This window comes from Chaetodon auriga, chromosome 12 (assembly GCF_051107435.1).
Source record: "Chaetodon auriga isolate fChaAug3 chromosome 12, fChaAug3.hap1, whole genome shotgun sequence".
NCBI classification, from domain to species: domain Eukaryota; kingdom Metazoa; phylum Chordata; class Actinopteri; order Chaetodontiformes; family Chaetodontidae; genus Chaetodon; species Chaetodon auriga.
The window spans coordinates 14,736,132-14,759,502 of NC_135085.1; the positions used below are offsets into that span (position 1 = coordinate 14,736,132).

Genomic DNA, 23,371 nt, shown 5'->3' on the forward strand with positions numbered 1-23,371 from the left:
GTATATACTGCATTGTGCTGGTAACAACTTGATAAAGAAATGATGTATTGTTTAAATTAAGATTTTTTTCCTTTGGCTTTTGTTGTTGGTTTTAACTCCCCCCCCCCATACTGGAGTGTTTGTCAGCAGTGTCGACAGAATAGTACATGGTGTTCTAACATAATAGCTGAATACAAATAGCAGACAGAGTTGGCCTAATGTCTGCTTCCTCTGCTTGAGTCCTCTGGTCAGATATTGAGTTATCAGTACAGAGATTTGTTATATCTGCTAGTGTGTGATATGTGTGTGGCAGGACTTTCTGCATCATCCAAGGAGCCGTCTGGTATCAAACTATATCATGTGACACATTTGCTTTTCCTTTATGATGATTAGATTTGTAGGTTTTTCCAGGATTCACAATACCTGAACACCAGCTTCTTATCCTCCAGTGCAATGAGAGAAATGAGAGTGGAGAGAAATTAATTACTGTGTTGGATGATGAAGCGCGGTCCATATTTAGCACTGTACGGGGCTATTGACATGCAGACCCCCCTGTCCCCACAATCTTGGCCTCATTAAAGCTCAGCGTTTATCTCATTTAGGCTGGCTGCCTTTTACAGAACCCCCTGCGCAGGCATCGCATGGCTAACTGATGGCAATCGGAAGGGAAATTGACCTTCAATTGGATAGAAGTAGCCTGTTACTTCCTGTGGCCTTTTGGTTGTGTCTGTGATGTCTCAGGGGAAAACATAAGAGATGGGCTATGTGAGTCAGTTTTTCCTCATTGCACCGTTTCTGTGCAGTAAATCCGTGTAATCTTGAATCCATTCCGGCCGGTCGAAGTGTTCAATGCACAGCTTTGGTAAAGCTTTGTTAGAGAAATAACTAAACAGCTGTGTTTCTGAAATTGCTCCCTTCAGGGAACCAGTGGCATCAGTAATTTCATCCCACAGATGACAGTGGGATGTTTGCAGTCCAGTCTGATTGCTAAATGCTGCTGTGGACAGTTGACTTGTCACTACAGCACTAACTCTCTCTGAGAAGGCATGGTTGATGATGCACTGATGTTAATTCATTCAGTGTTACTGTTTCCAGCAGATGCAGTGTGGCATCCATATGTTTTATTCGGTTGCTTCCGGGTGGTTTTGTTTTTCCTGGGCATTTCAGGCAGCGTGGAAATGCATATCTTTTTATGGGTGTGTTCACATTAAGGATAATTAAATTAACTCTTCATATGCTGGACCACAATTTTGGTTTCAGTACGTGTCTATGACAGACCTTTTTGGATGGGAAGTTTTTTTTGTCCAATACAAGACCACCAGAAAATGGTCCCAGAAAAAGCAATGGTCATAGAGTTCAATCAGTGTTTGTTTGACGTATTATACAGGTACATTATAAACATCACAAAGATAATATTTCTAGCCTAATGTTTTCGATTTCACCATACTGGGCAGGTGTTCGTACTATTGTGTCCACTCACTTTAGTAAATGAGGTCTACTGTCTGAACCAACATGTATGAAATATGAATTATGATTGTACAGATCAGTTTTAGTAAGAAATAGATCATTGCCTGACTCTACAATAAAATACAGCACTGTTACAGAGCTGCCATGGAAGTGAAGTCATTTTTCACGTTTCAGACAATGATGCTTGAAGAATTTTAATGAAAAAGCATTTTAGAAAGACATCCTGCATGAACAGAAGCCGCAGGACTATTCAGCGTCTCGTTTATATGTTTCAGCTAGAAGTGTGGCATGCACACCATGTATCTATGAAGGCTGAGTAATGATGCTCCTAACCTTGTCTTGCACTACAAGGCTGGAACGCCCAGGGCTCACCAACGGCCCCCTGTATCATTATCTTAGGCTTTTCACAGTTAAGTGCTTGGTTTAGACGGGATGTGGTGTAGAATGTAGCAGCCCACAGAGAACTAGGTTTCTTCACATTTTAAGGCTGTGTACATATGTGATGTTTTTAGAGCTGATGTCATGTGGCGCTTGTAGTGTGTCATTTGGTGACATCAGCAGAGGTTTTTTAAACATACAGGCCATGCAGTCTGGTTTCATAATATTTGTTAAGAATGAACAAGGTGGAAATTCCAGTTTCTTTTTCGGTATGCACTTAGCCTCTAGATATCAACATTTGTGGTGCGTGTACAGCTGTGCACGTACGGTGTTTCCCCTAAAATGTCTGATGTTGGTGGGAGGTACTGCTTTGCTTACCCTCTAATCTCTGCGGTGGGGGAACCACAGATGTAGTCACCTTATAGTCTCCCAGAAAATGACCACATGTACTCTGGAATTAACATGTCACTTAATATGGTGGTATAAACAGTGTACCATTTGTCAAACAAGAATAGATCTTGAAGAGCTTCAATCAAAGGTCTAAGTTTGTAGCCGCAGCTCAATCAACATTGCTACATTGTGAAAAGCATGTAAGAGAATGTCTTACAAAATTGACTGTAGCTCTCCATTACAGGCATCTCAGTGCAATTGTGTGATAGCCATGCATGTAGAAGAGCAGAAATCTACTAAAAATGCCAGCCTTAGATCATGTTGTACTACTGCCGTTGTGTGTTCATTCATTATTTGGGGGATGTGTTTACAGGATTCATACGGAAGACTTTTGAAAGGGGTACAGTAATGTCAGTGAACACCTGTGCAGTCTAGTTTTTAAGCAAATATCACTGAAACAGGAGTAAATAGTGCATTTTTTAGGGACTGTTTTCAGCAGCGGATTAATTCACATTTGGTGTTCTTGTGAATATTTATGGCAGCAGCGTGGTGTAAGAGGATTACCCCAATAAACAGCAGTGCTCATGTTCATCATAAGGAAGGAACATCTCAACCAGTCAGTGTATTTTTATTTGTTTCTTCAGGATAATAGACATCTGTGGCACAGAGGAATAATCCACAGTATATCATGCATTGGCAACACAGGCATCATTTGTTTGAAGGATCAGTTAATTGTTGGTTTAGTTGTTTCCTGGGGGATTTGTTGGCAAAAAATTTATGGGATGTCTTCAGGCTAAACTGAGATCTGATGGTTGAAATTAGTTTTCCCACTCTGAGGCACAGGACTGGTCCTAGTTTGAATCCAACAGCAATCCAGGAGAAGAACAAATGCCTTCTGAAATCTCTCTCCCAGCTGCCTCACCCAGTGCAAATATCAGTCTAGCATTCTAGTGATTCATAAATGGCTGAGAGGCATTCATTTGTGGGCAGCAGACGATAGGTGCATATTTTGACATGGGTGTGCTTTTCTTTGTAGCCCCTTTTTTCGGAAGTAATCTCATAATTTTCTCCTCTTTTCTCTGATTGTTTCCCTTTTAACCTCTTGTTACAGTTATTTGAAAGCATTATTAATGTGGTCTGTCAGGTTTATACTGGAGCCTTGCTTTGTTCCCCGTCCCAAATAATAGCTGTTTAAAGATTTTTTTATTAAATAAGAGGAAAGGGAGACCATGAGGGAAATGTTGGTCTGGAATTTACTGACCTGGAAAGTCACAGCGGTATTAACTATGCAATGATAACACTGCTTGGCATGCGTCTGTCAGGAGGCCCACACCCCTCCACATCTAAAGATCAGAGGGTTGGAAATTGCCCCATGCACTGGCTGCTAAATCAACTCCAGTAGACTGGGATTGGCTCAAGCCGGAGATATGAGGGGAGCAATGCAGGCATTTCAAACATCCAGTTGATCTATTGTCATATCACCAGAAGTGCCTCTCTGTTTCTCCCCGGATTTGAATGTGTTCTAGTGGTGTTAAAGTGTCCAGGGATCGTACAGACACAGACTACAACATGGAGGTGGCGGTATCACAGTACAGCTCTGGCTGGGTTAGACAGTAAAACCTGTTTGGCTAGTTTCATCAAAATAAATGGGTGTCAGCTGTACCTGCAGCTCTGTTTCCCAGCCAGCCACACTGCTACTGTACTCTACAGTATTCACATTTTCATTCCTTGTATGTGTTCCAGCAGCTCCAGTTGCCACTTAAAATGCACTTTGATCCAAGTAGTTGATTTTACTGCCTCTTTCAGGAATATATGGTTGAAAAGCACGTTGTTAGTTGCTTAGAAGCAGTAAAACATTTTGCAAAGAGTAACATGCTTTAACTTGGTACAGACCTCCGGGCACACAGTACATTTTCCAATGAACCATTGAGTGCAAGGCTGAAAGTTCATCCTGTGACGTATTCAGAGCAATTGGACAGGATATTGGTGTTTTTAAGTTGGTGTGATCAAATTTTTAGTCGTGTTTGTTTATTGAAATGTGGTTTGGCTCATTCATTGCTCCCTGCATCAGCTGCGTCATGTTGGAGAGCTGCTCAGATTTATTTATTTCTCTTTTGATCAAAACGTTCAGGTCAGATTTGTGGAATTTTTGTTTAGTTTTACTACAGCATTTATCACAACTAAACAAACCTCTCGCAAAGTCTTTACTTATCCTATTTTGGCACCATTTATGTCAACATGCAGGTAATTCACTCTGATTTTCTGACATTTTACTCAATATATCTGCCCAGGCAGAGATGGCGTGAATGCAAGCTCATCAAATTCCTCACATTGTGGGGGATAGTCTATGGTTCACGGGGGAGGGGGAGGGTTTGTTTGAGACAGGGTGAGGAAAATACTTTTTCAGTGTGGAAATACAAGACTGTTTGAAAAGAGGTGTTCCTGAAAGTCCTTCTGGAACAAGGAATATGATATGGGGAGATCTGAGTAAAGGGGGGTGTTGCTGCACACACGATACTACAAAGGTGCAAGGCTATAAATAGCCAGTAAACACAGGGGTGGGTGTCTAATGCCTTGAAGCCTGACATGCTCTGCTCTCCAGCTGTGAAAATAGGATATCATGACTTGACTGTAAACACTGTACAGGCGGTTATGTTTTTCAAAAGTCCAGTGTCCTCTAAACCATGTCCAACTGTAATGAATGACTGATGGCGTTAATTCACACCAACCTAATTTGTTGATATGTGGCTCTATTTCTGGTGTAGTTTAAGGAACAATGTTTTTGGATTTCAACATTGGGGTTTTCCAGCATTTGCACTTTCAATTTTGAGATCGCACTGCATGTTTCAGCAGATATCCGACAAATCTGTAAAAGTGAAAGTACAAATACTTAATTTCATTTCCTTTCTCTTGGTGTAGAATGAATCTCCAGAGTGGAGAGGCATGGCTGACTCTGCGGCAGGGCAATACCCAACAGAAGAGGAGTTCTCATGGCCAAGACCTAAAACCGTACTTTTGCGTCGAACTTCCCAAGGGTTCGGCTTCACACTGCGCCACTTCATCGTGTACCCACCGGAGTCGACCGTGCACTGCTTCCCGGTACAGTTCAGCATTATATTTATTGTTAACACTTGTCAGTAGCTTTCCTGAGTTTCATACACTGAAGCACTACTTGCTTATCATGTACGATAACACTGAGTCAACAAAAAGCCTGACACCTACATTTTGTGACCATGAACAACAAAGTCATTTGAGCGTTTCTGTGTTTATACAGGAGGAAGATCATGGCCGCAGAGGTAAGCAGAAAAACTCAGCCGTTCCTCTTCATGCCTGCCCTTCAGCACTGCTGAGTCAGAGCAATGCCTCTGACTTCTGATGACTCTTAATCCATCCACTCTTTAGCTCTTTTTGCTTCCTTATGCCATGAGAACAATGTAACTCCTGTGTGTCACTGACCTTTGTCGAGGCATGAAAGGTTTGGTCAGCACCACCTGTTTCTGTCCTGCACTGACCCACCTCTTCATATTGTTTCACTTTGTTGTTCTTGCTGCTTTTCCCCCTCACCATAAAAAGGCTGTCAGAAAGAGACGGCCTCAGTTTTACTGGGCTGTGTGTGTTTGACCCTCTTTCCCCTTGTTATTTTCATACCATGTCTGTTTTTCTCTCTTCATAAGAGACAAACCTCACACCAAACCACTGGCAGAAGTTGTTGTTGATCTGTTTGAATACAGAGTTGCACCTTAAATACCTTGTGCAGCATAACTAACTAAAGATATTTACCAAATCCTAAACCAAGTCAGCATTTTAGCATGATCAGTATCAACCCTACACTCATAAAACAAATGTTTTGGTTGCGACTCTTTGTCATTTTTCACAAGAACCTAAGCAAAGGCAGTGGACAGCAGCCATTTTCCACAAATTCTGTAAAGTGATCTTCCAGGCCCTAAAATAACATAAAAAGTGTGGCCCTTAAAGGTTAAACTTTGAAATGATTCTTCATGAAAGGTGGAAAAAAATGTACCGTACTTCAGATTTTCCCGACAGGAGTTAGTGTGATCACTGTGAGGTGATATCCCATTAGCTTATTGGAGGGCTCTTTGTTTGGTCCTTTGCTCTTTGTTGACCATGAGGAGGCTGCTGTCAGTGGAATTCATCCAGACGGACATCAGTAATTCAATAAGCCCGTTAGAGAGGAGAGAGAAGTTGTACAGGAAAATACATTCAGCATATGTTGTGCAAGTGAATTATTATTTGCACAAGTAGCCTCTGTCTTATCATTACACATTGGGAAACCCCATAAATCTGTTTCAAGCTTCCTCACTGCTTGTCATGCATGGCTGTAAAATGGGGATGAGTGAGACTAACAAAATCAAGTATTGCAGTATGTTTTATCTAATACCACAATATGCATTGACAGAATTGAATTGTAGGATTATTGGTGGTTTTGAGAAGAAATTTTCACATGAAAATTGATAAAGGAAAAACATTCGTAATGTGATATGGTGACACAGACAGGTAGAGGCCTTCATAATTCATGACTCACACACAACACTACAGTCAGTCAAGCTCAGATATTGAAGTCACATGACTGTAAAGCAGCCTTTTCTAAGTCAGAAACGCTAAGCACTATTACAGTGAAGAAAATCCAAGATGATTTCTTACGTCATATCACAGTATTGATGTTATAACACTTAATCGCCCAGCTGTAGATGTGGGATGATTAACTGTGTGGTGCAACAGATCATGTGGGCTGTTGCGCAGTATGATACGAAGACACCACTCATTAGAAAGCAGACATCACGGATCACATGGTCATCTGCACATACTTGCTGACACGTTGCTAATGATAATTGTTGCTTTCCTCCAGTTAAAAACCTGGATGGAATGCAAGTGGTTTATGTACACAGTGAATTGTGTTGATGTGTACAGACACACATATCCAGTAAGGCACAGACAGGCTGTTGAAAGTCACAACATAGCTTTTTATCTGTAGTGGCTGCTCTAAATAGTAAATGGCTTAGGTTTTCTACAGCATCTGTCCGTAACCACATGATGAAATGGCATTGTTGTGTCTTCGTTCCAATTTTGAATTGATTTCCGTGACAGCGGGGATATGATGGAAAGAGCTCGCACACACAGCGTGCTCATCATCCAAATTTAAACTTCATGTAAAAGGACAGGAGAGCAAGCTACCATTAAAGTATTTATGTTTTTTGTCACACAGAAACTAAAACTGAAGACACAGACCCTTTAGTCTGGAGTTTTTTCGCTTCGGACTGAGTAAGCCAGAGAATATTAAAGAATCCTGACCGTTGCATAATGTGGGACACAGGGGCTCATAGGCAGCTAGCCAGATTTGAAGAAAGGAAAAAAAGACGACCTGGGATCATTATAAGTCCAGACTGAGCTCGCTGTGTCACAGTACCACACCAGAGAAATAGAAATGCTGGCTAACAATAGGCAGACATCAAAAGGAAGAAGGCGAGAGCTGCACATGCATACCTCTAATGCTGCCTTTTTTATTCATAAATTAAATTAAATTTTGGCACTTTCTTCAGGATAAAGGTTCCTTTTATCTGATACATTTGGTTAATGGGGCAAGATGCATTTGTCTCCAATGTGCATCTGCCTAACTTTCGTTAGCATCTAGATCCTTGGTACTGTGAAAAAGCACAATGGTGCCATTGATTATTTGCAAGATTCAAGACTTAAAATTTTAAGTAGCATGCATAGAGGCAGCCATGTCAAAGAGCCATATTTAATCCATCAATGCACCACATTTTTGCAGATAGAAATATTTTTTAAGAATTTGATTACTGGATACTTCATAGAAAAGACAAGAATTAGACTGTAGAATTGGAGAGTATTATTGTAGTAGTAATAGTAGTAGTAGTAGTAGTAGTAGTAGTAGTATATCCGTGTGTAGAAAAATTCTGGTATCCACTGAACAACTTAGAACATTTCTATCTGTATTTTACAACAGTCTGCAAGCCATGGGATCAAAATCTCGATCTCATGCTTTGACCACTGAAATTAATGAGGTCATTGTGTTGATCACCATTTGATACAACTGATGGTTCAGATAAACTGTCGTTTTATTTTCAAGAAGGCAATTTGTGCCAAAAAAACGTGGATTTCTGATTAAAAACATTGCATGAGAGTTACGAGTGTTGCACTCTCATCCGTCCACAGCGCTGCACCACCGTCAATTCTCTTATTGTATTAGTCTGCTTCTTCCCAAGACAAAGCTCCTCTGTCACAACTCTGGGGTCAAGTTTGGGTGCACTTGTGATCTAATATTTTCTTGTCAACTCTTCCATCTTTCACACGGAGAGGGGCTGTGCTTTACCTCAATCACAGCTGCCATTTAGCCTGTCTTTGCTCTGAGTGCTCATTGTGTACAGACAGTGTTGTCAGTGTTTGTTCTGGAACAAGATAATTTTATGAAGGCTTCCTCGAGCGCTTGTTGATTCGAGTTCAGTTTTTACTCTCAAATCATTCTGCAATATTTTTTTAAATAGTCTTCATGAGCCAACTGTAGGCACTTGAGGCACATCGTGCTCTTTATCTCCCTGTGTTCGCCAAGTGATTAAAATAGTTCAAATGAAACCTGCCAATGTTTTCATTTGCTTGTGCAGGATTTTCTCTGGTTTTAAAGGAGCACCTTTTTGCATGTCTGTACTGAACACACAGAGATAAAATCGATACTGATCTAGCAAACAAAAAGCAATTCCCAAAATGTGGAGTGTTTCTTTAAAAATGTGGCGACAGCACTAGTTAGGTGGTGACATAATGCATGATGTCTTTGGCTAGGTGGTGCTGCAGAGTATAAAGAAATAAAGACATTTTTAATGTGTAGACAAGTTCTTCTAGAGCAAAGATGAATGTAGTCAGACTGATTTAGAGTACCGCAAGAAGAAAGCACCGTTGTACACAATGTACAGTTAATGTTTTTTAGGTGTACATTGAAGAATACAGTATATTAATGCATAAATGTTTGAGTCTTCTGCGTACATTATCTCATGTGTCTCAAGGTGGCAGAGGCATAAACAGTGAGTTCCTTCACTGTACACGTAAATGTTCACAGTAGCTCATGAATGAACAGCTCTATTGTGGAGATAGTAATGCAGTTTTATTGTACACCACCAGAGGGAGCATGTCTTGCTGTAGTTACATGGAACTCCTGTTGCAGTATTACATAATTTGGATCCCAAGGATGTGATTCTGCATGAGTAATCTCATGTGTGGAAAAAGAAAGAAAAATGGAGGCACAAGCATGTCTGTGTTTGTGAGCTTTTCACAGGTTTAGAGATTGCTATTGGTTTGTATGGATTAATTAACCATTGACTTGTGTCTCTTTTTCCAGTGCCCAAAACACAAAACATTCAGAAATAGGCGGTGATATTGTGTCTTTCACAGGGCCCAAAGTCATGTTCCTCATTAATGTATGTTTTGGCTGACTCACAAATGTTTAACCTCCTTTATTGATCATGTCAGAAACTTTTAGTACATTTTCTTCAACGGGCACTTGTTATCACACCGGCCCCCCACCCCCCCAGCCTCTGTAGGTTGTGAGCCATCGTGCGCTGACTCACTACCAGAATGTTAACTACTGGGGAAAGATTCTAGCCACTCTTTGGCTGTGCCCAGAGCTATTTCTCAGTTTATAAGGAAAGAGTGGGAGTTGTGCAGCTGAGCACACTGTCACTCTACCTTCTCTCAGTCTGTCTTTCTATCACCCCCCTCCCCCTTTCTTTTCTTTCCTTTTTTTTTCCTGCAGCCATGCAGCTGCTAGGAGACAGGAGCAGCATGAGCAAACAGGTTTCCTCTCTTTAGCTGCTTTTATCCTCCTCCCTAAAACCACACCATTTCCCCCTATTGAGATTTTTCTTTCCTCTGAACCAATTAATGATCATGTCTATTCAAAACCGGTGTAGTGTGGGCAAGCTCTGGCCAAACCTCGGTCTGTCATAATGTTGATTCACATGCCTCCAAGTCTTGTGACAAACCTCCCAGTTTCTCTCTCATTCTCAAACAGCCATTCTCTCTTCTCACCTAAATGTCATGGAACAATTTACTGCTCAGTCTGGTACTCATTGGTAGGGTTTTGTGTAGTTGTTTTTCACATTTCAGGTTCAGCCTTGGTGCAAGTGAGAGGTTGTAAATGAACCTTCAGTGTAGCACTTCTTGTATCAAAATAAGCTGTTTTCTGGGGTTTTAATTTCCTTGTTTCATTTTGAGTAAAAAGAAACAAACCAAATGCCTGTTTTCAGAAGCAGGTAAAACAAACAGATTTGCATTACATTTTCTGCTTTTATATGTTTGCATTGTTTCTTTGTTGTGTAATGTATATTGACCTGTTTCTTTTCATTAGGGAGACAACGGAATAGGCTAGAACCGATGGACACCATTTTTGTGAAGCAAGTGAAGGAAGGTGGCCCTGCGCATGGAGCTGGGCTTTGCACAGGTACTAACCAATCATCAGTCAGTCTCCTTTATTAATCAAAACTTGCTACATGTTGCCGGAGTCTGTAAGTATCAGGAACTTCTGACATTACAACATCCCAGGCTTAATCCAGTAAATGATGTCATGCAGAGCAGAAAACTTCCTCAGAGCTTGTGCACTGATGTTTTTGAGTGTTGCAAGCAAAAAGGAAAAAAAGTGCAAGGAGTGCAGTTTTCAGTTGTGGTCTGAAAGTATTCCTGCTGTGAAGTAAAACACTAGCCAGGCCATGCAGTTGTAGGAAAGTGCTCTTTTAGTGCTCCTTTATTGGGTAGATACCTCTGTGTTTCATATTTCAGTGGATGCAGGAAACCATTAGCTCTGTTGTAAACTTCAACAACAGATGACTTGATGCTTTCTGAAGACAAACAGTCTTTTACTACCCCTCTCTGTTACTCATGGCATTACTACTGTTTTTTAATACCTATTAGGTGATCGACTAGTGAAGGTGAATGGAGCAAGCATCATTGGGAAAGCCTATTGTGAGGTTATATCCTTGATCCAAGACAGGTGACGTTTAATATATTCTTTTCTAAACTTTTATGGATAATTCTGGCCTGTTGCTGTTTTTTCCCTGTTTTAAATTTCTTTTTGTTCCCCAACAGTGGCGACTTTCTTGAACTTTGTGTGATGCCAAAAGATGAGGATATACTGCAACTGGTAAGTTTCTCACTCCTGTTGTCTAAATTCATATGTTACCACTCTTTTTAATACAGAAATTGCTCCCGTTTCTCCAGTCCCACAGTCATTTTCATAATATCTGATCTCACAGAGCTGCTCTAGTTTAAGGTGTTCATGTTAGGACTTGAGTCATGAGATGCAGGCAGCCTGCTTATCCCATCAGAGCTCTCTATCTAGGCCTCCTAATCAGGCCAAAGCAGCATTTCTGTCCTCAACCTGCTGCTGACACTACTGCCAAAATGACCTAATCGGATTAGTAGAGCAAGAATTACCTAAAATACATTTACAGACATATTATCATGGACACATCTCTCTGTATAAATTATATGTTGTGATTTACAAAAAACACAAAGGTGAGTGTATTTTGCTAAAAAAGATGCCTCCAACTTAGGTCTATGCGGAATAGACCTACATTGAAGAGCTGACTTGTAGAAAAGTTGTTGTGCTCATTACTCAGGCTATGTCTTCTAACCATACTTATGCAATATAGATCACTGCCTCACATGCTGTACTACACGTGACAGCCTCAGTGCTTTGTGACTTCTTGATTACTACTAATTCAAAAGAACCCAAAACATTTGAAGGGAGATTCATTTTGCATGGTTTTCAGATGTGCAGTAAGTCTGATTGATATAGACCATCAGACCCTGAATGGACCCCCTTTACCATAGCTGATTAAATGGAAACCCAACAAGCACATTAATTGAAAGAAGTATTTTTTTTTTCTTTTCTTTTCTTTTCTTTTCTTTTCTTTTCTTTTTCTTTCTTTTTTTTTCTTGAACTAATGTTTGTGTCGTCATCATCAGGTGACTCTGTAGTGACACGTTCTTTCCATAACGACTGTGGCATCTGTGACAGCTTTTAAAGAAGCAGTTTGCTAACATAGTTGCTGTTTGTAAGACACTAGGGTAGTTGGTTTAAGAGAAGTGGCAATGACACTTAACTTCATGCCAGTTTAAAAATAACTTCAAATGTTTACGTCATACATATTAGCTGCATATTTTCAGCAGTAAAAATCTTTGTGTGGTGAGAACCACATGTTGTTGTTTGGCTACTCATATTTTTTAGCCAATAAAATTTCAGTTTGGTGGAGCCATATGCAGGCTTCTTGCTTAGGGTTAGATATTAATGCTTTACTGAGTTAATTGTCCTATTAAAAAGGCTGTGTTCATCCCTGAAAAGGAATATTCAAATGTCTGTCTTGTATAATCCATCCCTAATCCAATTAGCCTTCATATAATGTCTTCATTCTAACTGTGCTCTACCAAAGAAAATGTGAAAATGTTCATTTCAAATGCAGGTTGCCTGTCCCCAGATACTATTTCCAGTGATGAGATAAGATCTCATACCTGTGAGCATGTTAGATCTCCTCATTAACCTTTTATGCGTGCTGCAGGCAGCTGTTTGGAACTACTGTGCATTCTGCACATTCAGGGCAAAGTGAATGTGCACTCATCTGTTCCATATCTATAGCAAGTCACATTAAGTGCTTTGTCAGGATGCCCATGAATCTTCTCCCAAAGGCTTATTGTCATCGGTCTGTTTATGAATTACATAATTGAAGAGCTTGGCTGTTTGCTTTACCTGAAATTTTCCCTTGTGGTTGCTTTATGTCCAGATTGAATCCTCACAGTTAACTTCATAGGTGAAGCTATGAATCATTTAGGAGTATTGCCTCCAGAATTGCAATATCAATATTTTTGTTGCAACCAGTAATCTGTCTGTTTAAGCACCACACCCTGCCAAATCTATGCATATAGTCATTTATCTAAAACATTGAATATGTGGTATCATTGCTCTTTATTATTTTTAGTCAAAATTTAACTAATTTCACAGAAAAATAAAATATTTTTCACATCCACTTAACCACTTCTTTATTAGCAGTGGATTTTCTCTCTTCTTGTAACCAATGGACTGATACTCCACCCCTCTTCCATGTTAAATCCTCCCCCTCTCTTTCCTTTTTCCCTCTGTACCCTTTTAACTCCACTGTATCTTACACGTGTGTTGTGATAACTACAGCCACAGTATTGCATGGTAAATGACCAGCAGCCACCCAAAAATATCTATTAATGTAAGCAGGCAAACTGATGAGGGCTGTCCACAAGAACAAGAGGATAATCAGAGACACTATCAGGATGACATTACACTGTAGGAGGCAGCACACACCGACTGCTAGGAGACAGGCAGCAGTTGCTTAGCAAAGAGATGAGAGAGTGTACATTCGGAAAGCAAAATAAGGGAGGGACCTGTACGCTAGGAAAGCAGAGGAAATACAGAGCAGGGAAAAAAAGAGGGAACAGTATGAATGATGAGCTGAGACCAGTAGATAGAATCAGCTGACTGCTCTGTGTTTTGAACAGGTTGATGCTAAGGGAAAAGGAGAGAGGAGGAAGGAGTGGGAGGGGGAGCTGTACCATCAGAGCTGAATGTATAATCAGCAGCTGCTGCTTCTGTCATGTGAGCAATAGCAGAGGGAGGGAGGGAGAGCCATAGACTGGAGGCACCTTGTTCAGTTAGCGTAATATTCTGGCTGAAGATAGATAGAGCCATGGAGACTTAACAGCAGCATGAGAGGCAAGCTTCTGCTCCTGCCACCTCGCCCAGGACAGACTGGCACAGGCAGGTCGTAACATGGCAACCCTTGCCACATCTCTGCTTCTTCATCCTTCTGTACTGCTGCTGCAGCTCTAGTATATTTTTAGCATGTCAAGCCCAAGCATTGCTGTGGATGATTTTTTTTTTTTTAAACAATGTGTGCATTTTGCTCTACCACCCTTTCTCCCTTGATTTCTCAACACTCTCCATTTCACATGCTGTAACGGCAGCCTTTTTCTCTGGAAACTACTAATCTGGTAAGCAAACAGCAGACTGGGTAGCTACCTGACGTTGACATGTTGTGCTTGCTGTCTCATTTTGCATATGTCATGCATGTCAGCACCGTTATTACAGGATGTACTCTTCAGCTATTCCCTTATTGCTGTTTAGCTTTTGTGGTTGACTGTTTAATGGTCAGCTCTGTGTTGGTGATTCAAATGTGTAGACTGTAGAAATGGCCGATGGACTGTGCCTGCAGTACCTGTTAGATTGAGCACTCGAATTGGCGTCCAGCTGGCATCTCAGCGAAACCTCGCCCCTTCTTCATCCTCCCTGCCAGATGTCATTAGTGTGATAAAGGCCAGTGACCTCTGAACTCTCCTGCACACGCATGCTTACAAAGGGAGGAGCCTGGCACTGTTTGCCATGGCACTCACACAGCTTTATGTAAGATTGTAATTTGACACCAGGTAGCAGGATCAAAGTCTTCATACCTTCACACGGATTTTTGCTCTCTGCATGTTCAGTATGTTATGTGTAAAGCAAATATATGCAGTGAGAACAGCAACCTCTAGCTTTAATTTTTTATTAATTGAAAATGATTTTATTAGTATCTGAATTGTAATAGTGTAGATTTCCAATCCTTGGAGGATAATCAGGCAGGCTAAATATAGCGCTTTTTCTATGAGGGATGGGCAGCCTCCTGTCTGTCTGAGGTTAGAGTCTGTCAGTCTGAGGTGGGAAACTGAAGATACTGGTTACCTGTCAATATCTCTGTCAGCCTTTACTGTACATTGTTATGTTACCATGTTGGCTCAAATATGTGAAGTGTTAGCTACTCGATTTCCTTATTTAACTTGTGTATTGATTGTTACACAATCTTTGCTGAAAATGTCACAGTACAGGCTAAATATTGAGCTCTGTACAAATAAACACCATTCCACATTTATCTTGTGACATTTGCAGTTATAGTAAATGCTCACTTGTTCCATAGTCCAAAGGGGTTTTTTTTGTTTTATGTTTTTTTTTTTTCATTGAAAATCACAGTTGTTGGGTAGCACCAAACCACTGTTGTGGAGAACACAGGTGGAAATAATGGAGAAAGACTACCGTACCATGACAGTCTTGTTGGAAGCACCATCCACTGTTGGCTCACATAGTGTACTATTATCAGTCATGGAACACTGAACAGTACCATGAGAACTCTAAATAAGGAGCAGATGAAGACCACTGACACCCCTGAACTGCTAACGCCTCCGCTCACTCATACTGCAACATGCACTGCCCACACACATGCATCCGGTAGCATTTGTAATATCACGCTTGACTTCTCTGTAAGCGTCTAGTAGCACACTGTTGAATATTACACACACTTGGAAATGCAACTTGTACTACATCTGCTGTAACATTGCTTGTTGCTCTGTCTCTAGGCCTACTCCCAGGATGCCTACCTCCGTGGCCACAGCAGCTACAGTGGAAATGCCCGTCACATTCCTGAGCCACCCCCAGTATGCTACCCCAGAGTAGACTGTAAGCCTACGGGCATGGCCCAGGCGACAGACTCAGCAGAGCAGGTCTGCCGAGGGCCAGCTGCACCCCCTGACCATGGGTACCGCAAGGAGATCACCGTGCCACCATCTCCTCCTCCTCAATCATATCCAAAAAGCCAGATGGCGGTGTGCATGCGCAACGACAGCGTGAGGACTGTGGTGGTTCCTCCTGATACAGCCCATATGGGACGCATGGGTCCAGCACAAAGGATAGATTTTATGGACCCTGTGTTTGTCAGGGGCAGGCCTGGGTCTCTGGCTCAGTATCCTCACCCTCGAAAAGCTGATGTCTACCCCGGTGGTCCAGGAATGCTTCCATATGGAGGTCAGGCACCTCACTACCCAGCCAATCATCAAAACATTGATTGGCGCACTTACCAAACATACAGGGAGTACATTGACAACAAAGGAATCCATTCCCATGGTAGTCGGACTATCCAGGAGAGGCTTGACAATTTGCGAGCTACCAGTCAGACCGCCTTTGGCGCTGCTCATCACATTCCCCGAGGAGACTGGGGACCTAAGGGGATGAGACGGAGGAGTACCTCCCATGAACGGTCATACCAAGGACCTCCACCCCACTTTCAGATTGCCCCACGCAGTGCTTCACAGGATCGCATGAGCGTGGGCAAAACAAGGAACTGGCCACCTCGAAGCATTTCCCAAGATGGCCTTATTCACAAAGCCCGGGCACACTCCACAGACTATGTTGACCCCACAGAGCTGGCTCGTCCCAGTGAGAGGAGAGGAGGGTATGGTAGGGCGGACCAAGGTACAAGGCCCAGCAGACAGTCTGTCCCCAGGCACGCCATGCTCTACAGGCCCTCTGTTGCATACAGTGGTGGCATGAGGGGGGCACCCAGCCCTGCCCTCTACTCTAAAGGACCAGATTCTCTTCAGACCCGCTCCTCACCTATGCTTTCAGACAGAACCTTGCATTTCGGAAAGAGCACAAGTGCTGAGCATTCTTTTGCTGACCAAAGAGTTGCAGTCAAAGGAAACCATGCAGCCCGTACTACCAAACAAGGCCTGAGCAGGATGCGGGCTGAAACCATGCAGCCTTTGGAGGCAGGCAGAGATGCAGCATTGGTAGGACACAGGTCTTCTTCATGCTCTACCACGAAACAGATGCCTCAGAGGCCTAGCATCCTCAAACCACCTCACCCTGACTCCCAGAGTCAGGTAAACGGGCGAAGCCCAACAGAGACGGGAGTCGTTCTAAGAGAGAAGCCCCCCTCTGGAAAGAACCCCAGCCCTCTGCGGCACCCCTCTTACATCTTGGCTGTTACTGATGATGGAGCAGATTCCACAGCAGATGTGGCGGCATGCTGGCTTCCCAACGATGCACGTCGAGAGATACATATACGCCGCCTCGGAGAACAACATCACACCTCTTGTTCCAGCAACCTGGACGAGTCTCTGGACTCCATTCCATTCATCGGTAAGAGCATAATCAGCTGTAAGCTTTGCCGCCCCATGTTGTCATGGCAACGGCAGCAGGCAGGAGTAACACGAGGCAGACTGGCAGTGCTGATACTGTAGCTAGTTGAAGGGCTTCCACCATATTTGCTAATAAAAATCAGTTCAAAATAGATGGACGCAAAGGCATCCGTGGAGCCTGCAGACGTCTATAGTTTCATTGCTAATCTGATTCAGCACATTACTGGTGTGTATGTATACAGTACTGGGGAGGTGTTCAAAAACAAATTAATCTTCCTGGGACGATGTTATTAATCAGGTTTTGTGGCATTCAGAGAGGTTTTGTGGGATATTCGGCTTAACTGGGGCGGAGTGAAGAATGGCTTATGCCATTTGGAACATATTGAATTTCTCCGCTTAATACATTGTTTTCTTGGATGGTCTCTCTTCAGGATGGATTGCATTATGGCTCAGTAGTCACATAACGCATTTCCTGGTGATTAAATAGGTGTCGTCTCAAAAACAACTGTCTTACCATGCACTTAACAAGTGCTGGCAGTTCTTTGAACAGCAGTTTCCAAAAATGTTGTATTCATTTTCTTTTAGAGGTTATTGGAATTCTTGCTTTGTTTCAGTCTTCAGTATATTCAGCTTGTTTTGGAGAATGTGTTATAATCACTTTAGTAGTGATACAGTGTTCATAATTGATAGAAACTCTCAGCAAATTTTTTGGTGTGGCATGATGAGAACATACAGTAGCCATAGTAATGTTACTGGAGGACTGAGTATGCAGATGGAGGACCTTTTTAGATTTTTTTAAAATGCTATTTCTAATCTAGTTTCAGATTGAAGATGTATCAGATGTGTTGCATTCAGATATCTTTCTGCATTGTTGGTTTTTCTCTCTCCATCTGTGTCTTCATATATGTATTATGTATGTTGGAGAATCTGTCTATCCATCTGTCTGTCTGCCGGTCTTTCTGTGGTGAAAGAGTAAGGGCTCTGTGTGAGTGGATCTCTTTTATTTACACATAATGTTCTCTAATTTGTCGTAGATCTTAGTGTTACTTGTGTATGATTAGGCTGGTTCTTCAGGGAAATGGTCAGTCCTTAAACAAAAAAAAAAAAAAGAGAGACAGTTTTATTTTTACATTGAAAGACCTAAGTCAGCACAGTATTGGTGGTGTTAACTTCTGATCTACTTAAGTTTTGGAAGGACATAAAGGAAACATTTTGTACTTTGCAGGTAGCCTGCATAGAGGAATTAGGTCATAGGCACTGACAGTACTGGAAGGTTTTAGTTTGACCCATGGGAGAAGAGTTAGTTGAATTTGGGTCTTTTGAAGCAGTTCAGATGTGAGATAAATCTAACATATTTTGCGAAATAAATTTCACTTGAAAGTGGTTCCTAATTCACAAATCTCATAGGTAAACCGTCAGAGGCCTGTTCACGTCTGTTAATTTTACATCTTTCGATAATCCACACTCAGTTGCCAATTTATTAGATACACCAGGTAAAAGTATTGCAGTGTAGTACAACAGTGCTGCATTTACCTCCCTGGATATTAAACAGATCTAAAGTGAGCTGCAGTTTGTGGTGCTGTTGAACTGCTCTACATTATACTAAGTGTTGTTTTTACTGTTTTGTTCACCCTGTTTTTATAGATAGGGGTGGGCAGGAGGAATGCCTTCAGTTATGAGCTAGTGCAGGCGTTTTTGTAGAAAGTTTGTCAGAGTTCATTAAAGTCCTGTGACCCCACTAATCTTCGAAGTGCGGCATTTAAATTTAATGGTCTTGAATCTAGGGAATGTGATGATTTCAAATTGGGTGTACAGATTATCAGTGAGGTCACTACACTTGGCTTCCCAACAGTGTTTCCACCACTCCTTCAGTGGTCCATGTAATGCTGGTTGTTAAGACAGGCCAGGTGCAGACAAAGTGGCCAGTGACAGTGATGATGCTGCAATGCAACCATTCTGGGACTGGTGCCCCTACACAGGAGAACAGTGCCCTGATTGTGTAAGCTTCTCGGCTCCATCAATGGCCTGTTTGAAATCCCACTGATCCAAGCCTTAGTCCAATCCATCGTTTTATTTGGCTGATCTACAGGCAAGTCATATATATTTTATATCTTCTTTGGATGGCCGTGGCTGGTATTTCTCACTATATTTTCCAAAGAACCTGGAATTTGGCCCTTGTTTCTGAAGTGGAATTGATTTTTATAGCTGTGCAGTCTAATTTTGGATACACTTTTGGAGACCTCTTTTAGTGGCAGTGTGTGCAAGTCTTTTGGATGAATATCTAATAGTGTAGTGAGAATGATCATATATGATGTATGTGCATGTCTTCGTAGTGTCATGATGTTGCTGCTGAACAGGGCCTTGGGCAGAGCCCCTCGGGTGTTGCTACAGCAAGCTGCCTGTTATATGGCCTGTCAGTAGTGTGAGTGTTAAATCAACAGCTGAAGAATGTGTGTGTGCCTCGTGCAAAAGTTCACCACATGCATTTGAGTTTGGGCTTGTTATGCACTTGAATATATGCAGAGTTTAATAGAAGAGATTGGCCATCTTATGTTTTGGAGAGAGAAGATAAAGATGGAAGACTTAAAAGTTGTCTCCACTAAATACTGTTTATCAATGATGGACAGGACCTTAGAGAGGTAGACCAATGGCCCGTATTAGGGTGATGGTGACATCCTTTTTTCCTTTGCCCCGTTTCAAAGTTGGGCGCAGGCTGGAACTAGGACAGTTGCTTTTAAATTTAGCTCCAAAAGCCCCTCGGCTGCAGAGAGCAGCTTTGTACTCTGAGCAGTTTCGGGCTTGAAGTGCCAGGAGTGGGCAGTATTAGAGAGTTAAGAACTTCCTTCTCTCTCAGAAACCATGTCAGTAGATGAGGTGTTCTGCATTCTCAGGTATGATGTGGCCTGTTAGCCACGTGAGTCATAGACTGCTTCCTATTTTTCCCGAATCCCACAGATGGTAGCTAATAGAGTTGTCCATGATGTACACATGATTAAAAATCATTCAGCAGGCCTGCATTCTTCCAGTTAGAGATCGTGGAAATATAGAACAAAAGTTGTATTTCACTCACACTACACATTGTATTTTCGCCATAGATGAGCCAATCAGCCCCAGTGTCGACCGGGATGCCGCTCCTATTCCACCCTCGGCTGTGATATCTGTTGCACCATCCATAGCTACAGGTCCCTCAAGCCCAGGCTCACCATGCCCTCCCATTCGCCGTCAGCTGTCACATGACCAAGGTAAACAGCACTGCTTGGCTCTAAAGAATTCCTGTGGCAAAGACAAAGTACAAATAGCTGAAATGTTAGGTTGTTTTGTTTTGTCCATGAAATAATCTAAATGATAACACACTTATCTGAATCTTTCAGTCAACTAATAACTGTTTGTTTAAGCTCCACCTTTTGAAATTTTGGTGTTTAGCTACTCTTTAAATCCATTTATTTACATGCTAACAGAGCCAAGCCACCTCTGAGAGCTTAATGTGACACCCAGTAACAGTCATACATAACCCAGCATGATTTGGTATGTTTTTCTTATCATTGTATAGAGTCCCTGAGAAGTGCTCTGCTGGAGTCTGACACAGCCAGTAAGACAGAGCGGTCCAAATCCTATGATGAAGGTCTGGACAATTACCAGGAGGAGGGCAGGGGGTGAGTGCATACTAGGATTAGGTCATTGTTCTAGTTTCTTCTCATGGAGCTCTCTGACATTGTCTCTTACTTGAAATCTGCCCTTCTCCGTTTTTCTTCACCTTCTTTAGGAGATCTTCCAGTAAGCATATGCCCAGTTTCAGGGGCCTGAGAAAGGTGAGGAACTGTAGAATTACTCAAAATTATTCAAGACTTAGATCATTATATACTTTTGATTGCTAGTACCCTGTCATGTTAGTGCTGTGCTTTCTAACCTGCTGTTGAAATGCATCTGGAATGGCTAGGCAACAATCTATAAACATGTGTGCAAATAAAAAATCCACGTTTTTGAAATTTGAAGGCTATGACAACCTGAGCAGATGGTAAATTAGAAACCAAAAGATGACCAATTGTAAACAGATATATTTGTTCATACTAAATGAACATGGATTTAAAGTAGTCCTCCAATCTTTATGACATGGTGTGTGATATGTTTCTTGACAGTTTTGGTTTTATGGTTACAATCAGACAGGCTTTGATGCTCTCTCAGTTTAACTACACTGGCTTCCAGGGGAAGTGTTTTGAGGCACACATGTTTTAGATATTGGGATGTCCTGGTGACCATGTGACTGTGAGATCCCCAGCTTGATTCTCCTCAGAGATCTTGTTGCATGTCATCCTCTTCTCTCGCTCTCCCCATGTCTCCACATGTCCCTCGTGTCACACTCTGTGAGCTAAAAAAACAATGTCATGAATTCACACTTGCAGGCTCTGGATGGACATAAATCATCTGGGGATTCAGGGTCTCGAAGGGATTCTTCATCGGATATCTTTGCCGATTCTTCCAAAGAAGGTTTTCTCAATTTTAGGCAACTTACTACAGATAAAAACAAGGTATGCCTGATCAATCATGTCTTCATTTAACAGCTATATACAATATATCACGGTGTTGTGGTGTATAAGCATTTGTCTTTCTCTGTCTCCCTTGTCTCTGTAGCGTGTTGGAGGAGGAATGAGATCGTGGAAGCAGATGTATGCTGTTTTACAAGGTCACACCCTCACTCTCTACAAAGACAGGAAGGATGCAGTGTCTCATGCTTCCACACAATCTGAGGAGGACCCGCTGCGAATCAGCATCAAGGCCTGTCTGATTGACATCTCGTACAGCGACACAAGACGCAAGAATGTGCTGCGACTCACCACCTCAGACTGCGAGTATTTGTTCCAGGCAGAAGGGAGGGACGACATGCTGACTTGGATCCGAGTCATTCAGGATAACAGTAACCCAGATGAAGAGGTGAGTTCTAGCAAGACTCGTGTGAAACGTGAAGATTACGGCCATGCGATGATCCCATATAACCTCACCTCCTAAGATGATGGAGTTCTGGAGAAATCTTATATATGTCTGTCAGAGGTCCATAAGTCCCAAGAAGACATCATCACTCCGTCCAGTAAAATGCGATCAGGGCAGAGTGCAGCACTTGTCAGTTGTTCATGGTTGCAGAGAAAACAAACAAGTCTAGATCAGAGTTCACTACAGTTTTGGAAGAAATAAGAGGCACACCCATCAGGTTAACAACAAAGTGAAGTAAAGCCTGTCTTTGAAGGCGTCAGCGAGATGGAGAGGGTTACAGCCTGTATTTATAAAATGCCTAACAAGAGCTAAAATAAGATGTCATTGGAAACTTGTTCTACCTGGGCAGAACAAAAAACCACAGGTGGCTCTTCTTGGAGTGTGAGGGGAAAACAAAATTTCAGACTGAAAACCAACCAGTGCACTCCCTTTTTACTAGACCTTGTCAAATGATACCTTTTGGCAACAATTGATCGAGGTATCCAGGTAGGTGGGATTGGAAATGTTTTGGAGGAGTGTACATATTGAGATGCTTGCTCATTAATAGTCTCTCTTGTGTTCAGAGGAGAGCTGGCTCAGATGGCAAACTTGTTTACTTGTGTCATTTGTACAGTTATTGGCCTGACTGCAGTTTAGCTTCAGTCTGCCAAATGAACAAGCACTATAGTTTTAGATTTTCACGTGTTTATAGCTGAATGTCTTTATGTATTACTGACAGTGAAGGCTGTTGTTTGCGATCTAAACTGACCTCTATGTAATGTAAAAGAAACTTAGTTTTGGCTTTATTTGATGACTGCCTTTAATGTGTTTCTGCTGTCATTACAGAATCCTTCTGTAACTAGCCAGGACTTGATCAGTCGGAAGATCAAAGAATACAACATGATGAGGTTAGCAGGACTCCACATTGCCCCCTGGGCCTCAACCATAGCACTTCAACAAATATCTACCCAGTACAATTGTATGCCAACCTAATGTTGACATTTGTGTATATGTATGTGTTTTCTTCTTTGCTATTTGTCTGGATCAGTGCGCCCAGCAGCAGGTCTGAACCCTCCCCCAAAACCTCCCGCCAGTCCCTCAGCATCAAACAAGCCTTCCTGGGAGGTAAAACAGACGGCAGGGTCCACAGCCCTCATTCGCCCAAAACGGGAGAGGAGCGGAGGGCACTGAAAGGTAAAGA

The 23,371-nt window shown here is 42.0% G+C and overlaps 1 protein-coding gene across 3 annotated transcripts in view; it reads left to right on the forward strand.

The window, feature by feature from the left end:
• Positions 1-23,371, forward strand: part of arhgap21b (Rho GTPase activating protein 21b) — a 35,226-nt gene that overhangs the window by 3,352 nt on the left and 8,503 nt on the right. The window contains exons 3-15 of one of the 3 annotated variants that reach the window (XM_076745271.1): positions 5,134-5,313; positions 5,489-5,510; positions 10,589-10,681; positions 11,149-11,227; positions 11,323-11,377; positions 15,646-17,206; positions 20,301-20,447; positions 20,756-20,858; positions 20,969-21,014; positions 21,606-21,731; positions 21,835-22,134; positions 23,017-23,078; positions 23,219-23,364. In XM_076745271.1, the coding sequence (XP_076601386.1) occupies positions 5,134-5,313; positions 5,489-5,510; positions 10,589-10,681; positions 11,149-11,227; positions 11,323-11,377; positions 15,646-17,206; positions 20,301-20,447; positions 20,756-20,858; positions 20,969-21,014; positions 21,606-21,731; positions 21,835-22,134; positions 23,017-23,078; positions 23,219-23,364 (2,920 nt within the window). Of the gene's footprint in view, positions 1-5,133; positions 5,314-5,488; positions 5,511-10,588; positions 10,682-11,148; positions 11,228-11,322; positions 11,378-13,623; positions 14,254-15,645; positions 17,207-20,300; positions 20,448-20,755; positions 20,859-20,968; positions 21,015-21,605; positions 21,732-21,834; positions 22,135-23,016; positions 23,079-23,218; positions 23,365-23,371 lie in introns of those variants that run through there. The other 2 variants (XM_076745272.1, XM_076745273.1) reach the window with 2 other exon arrangements.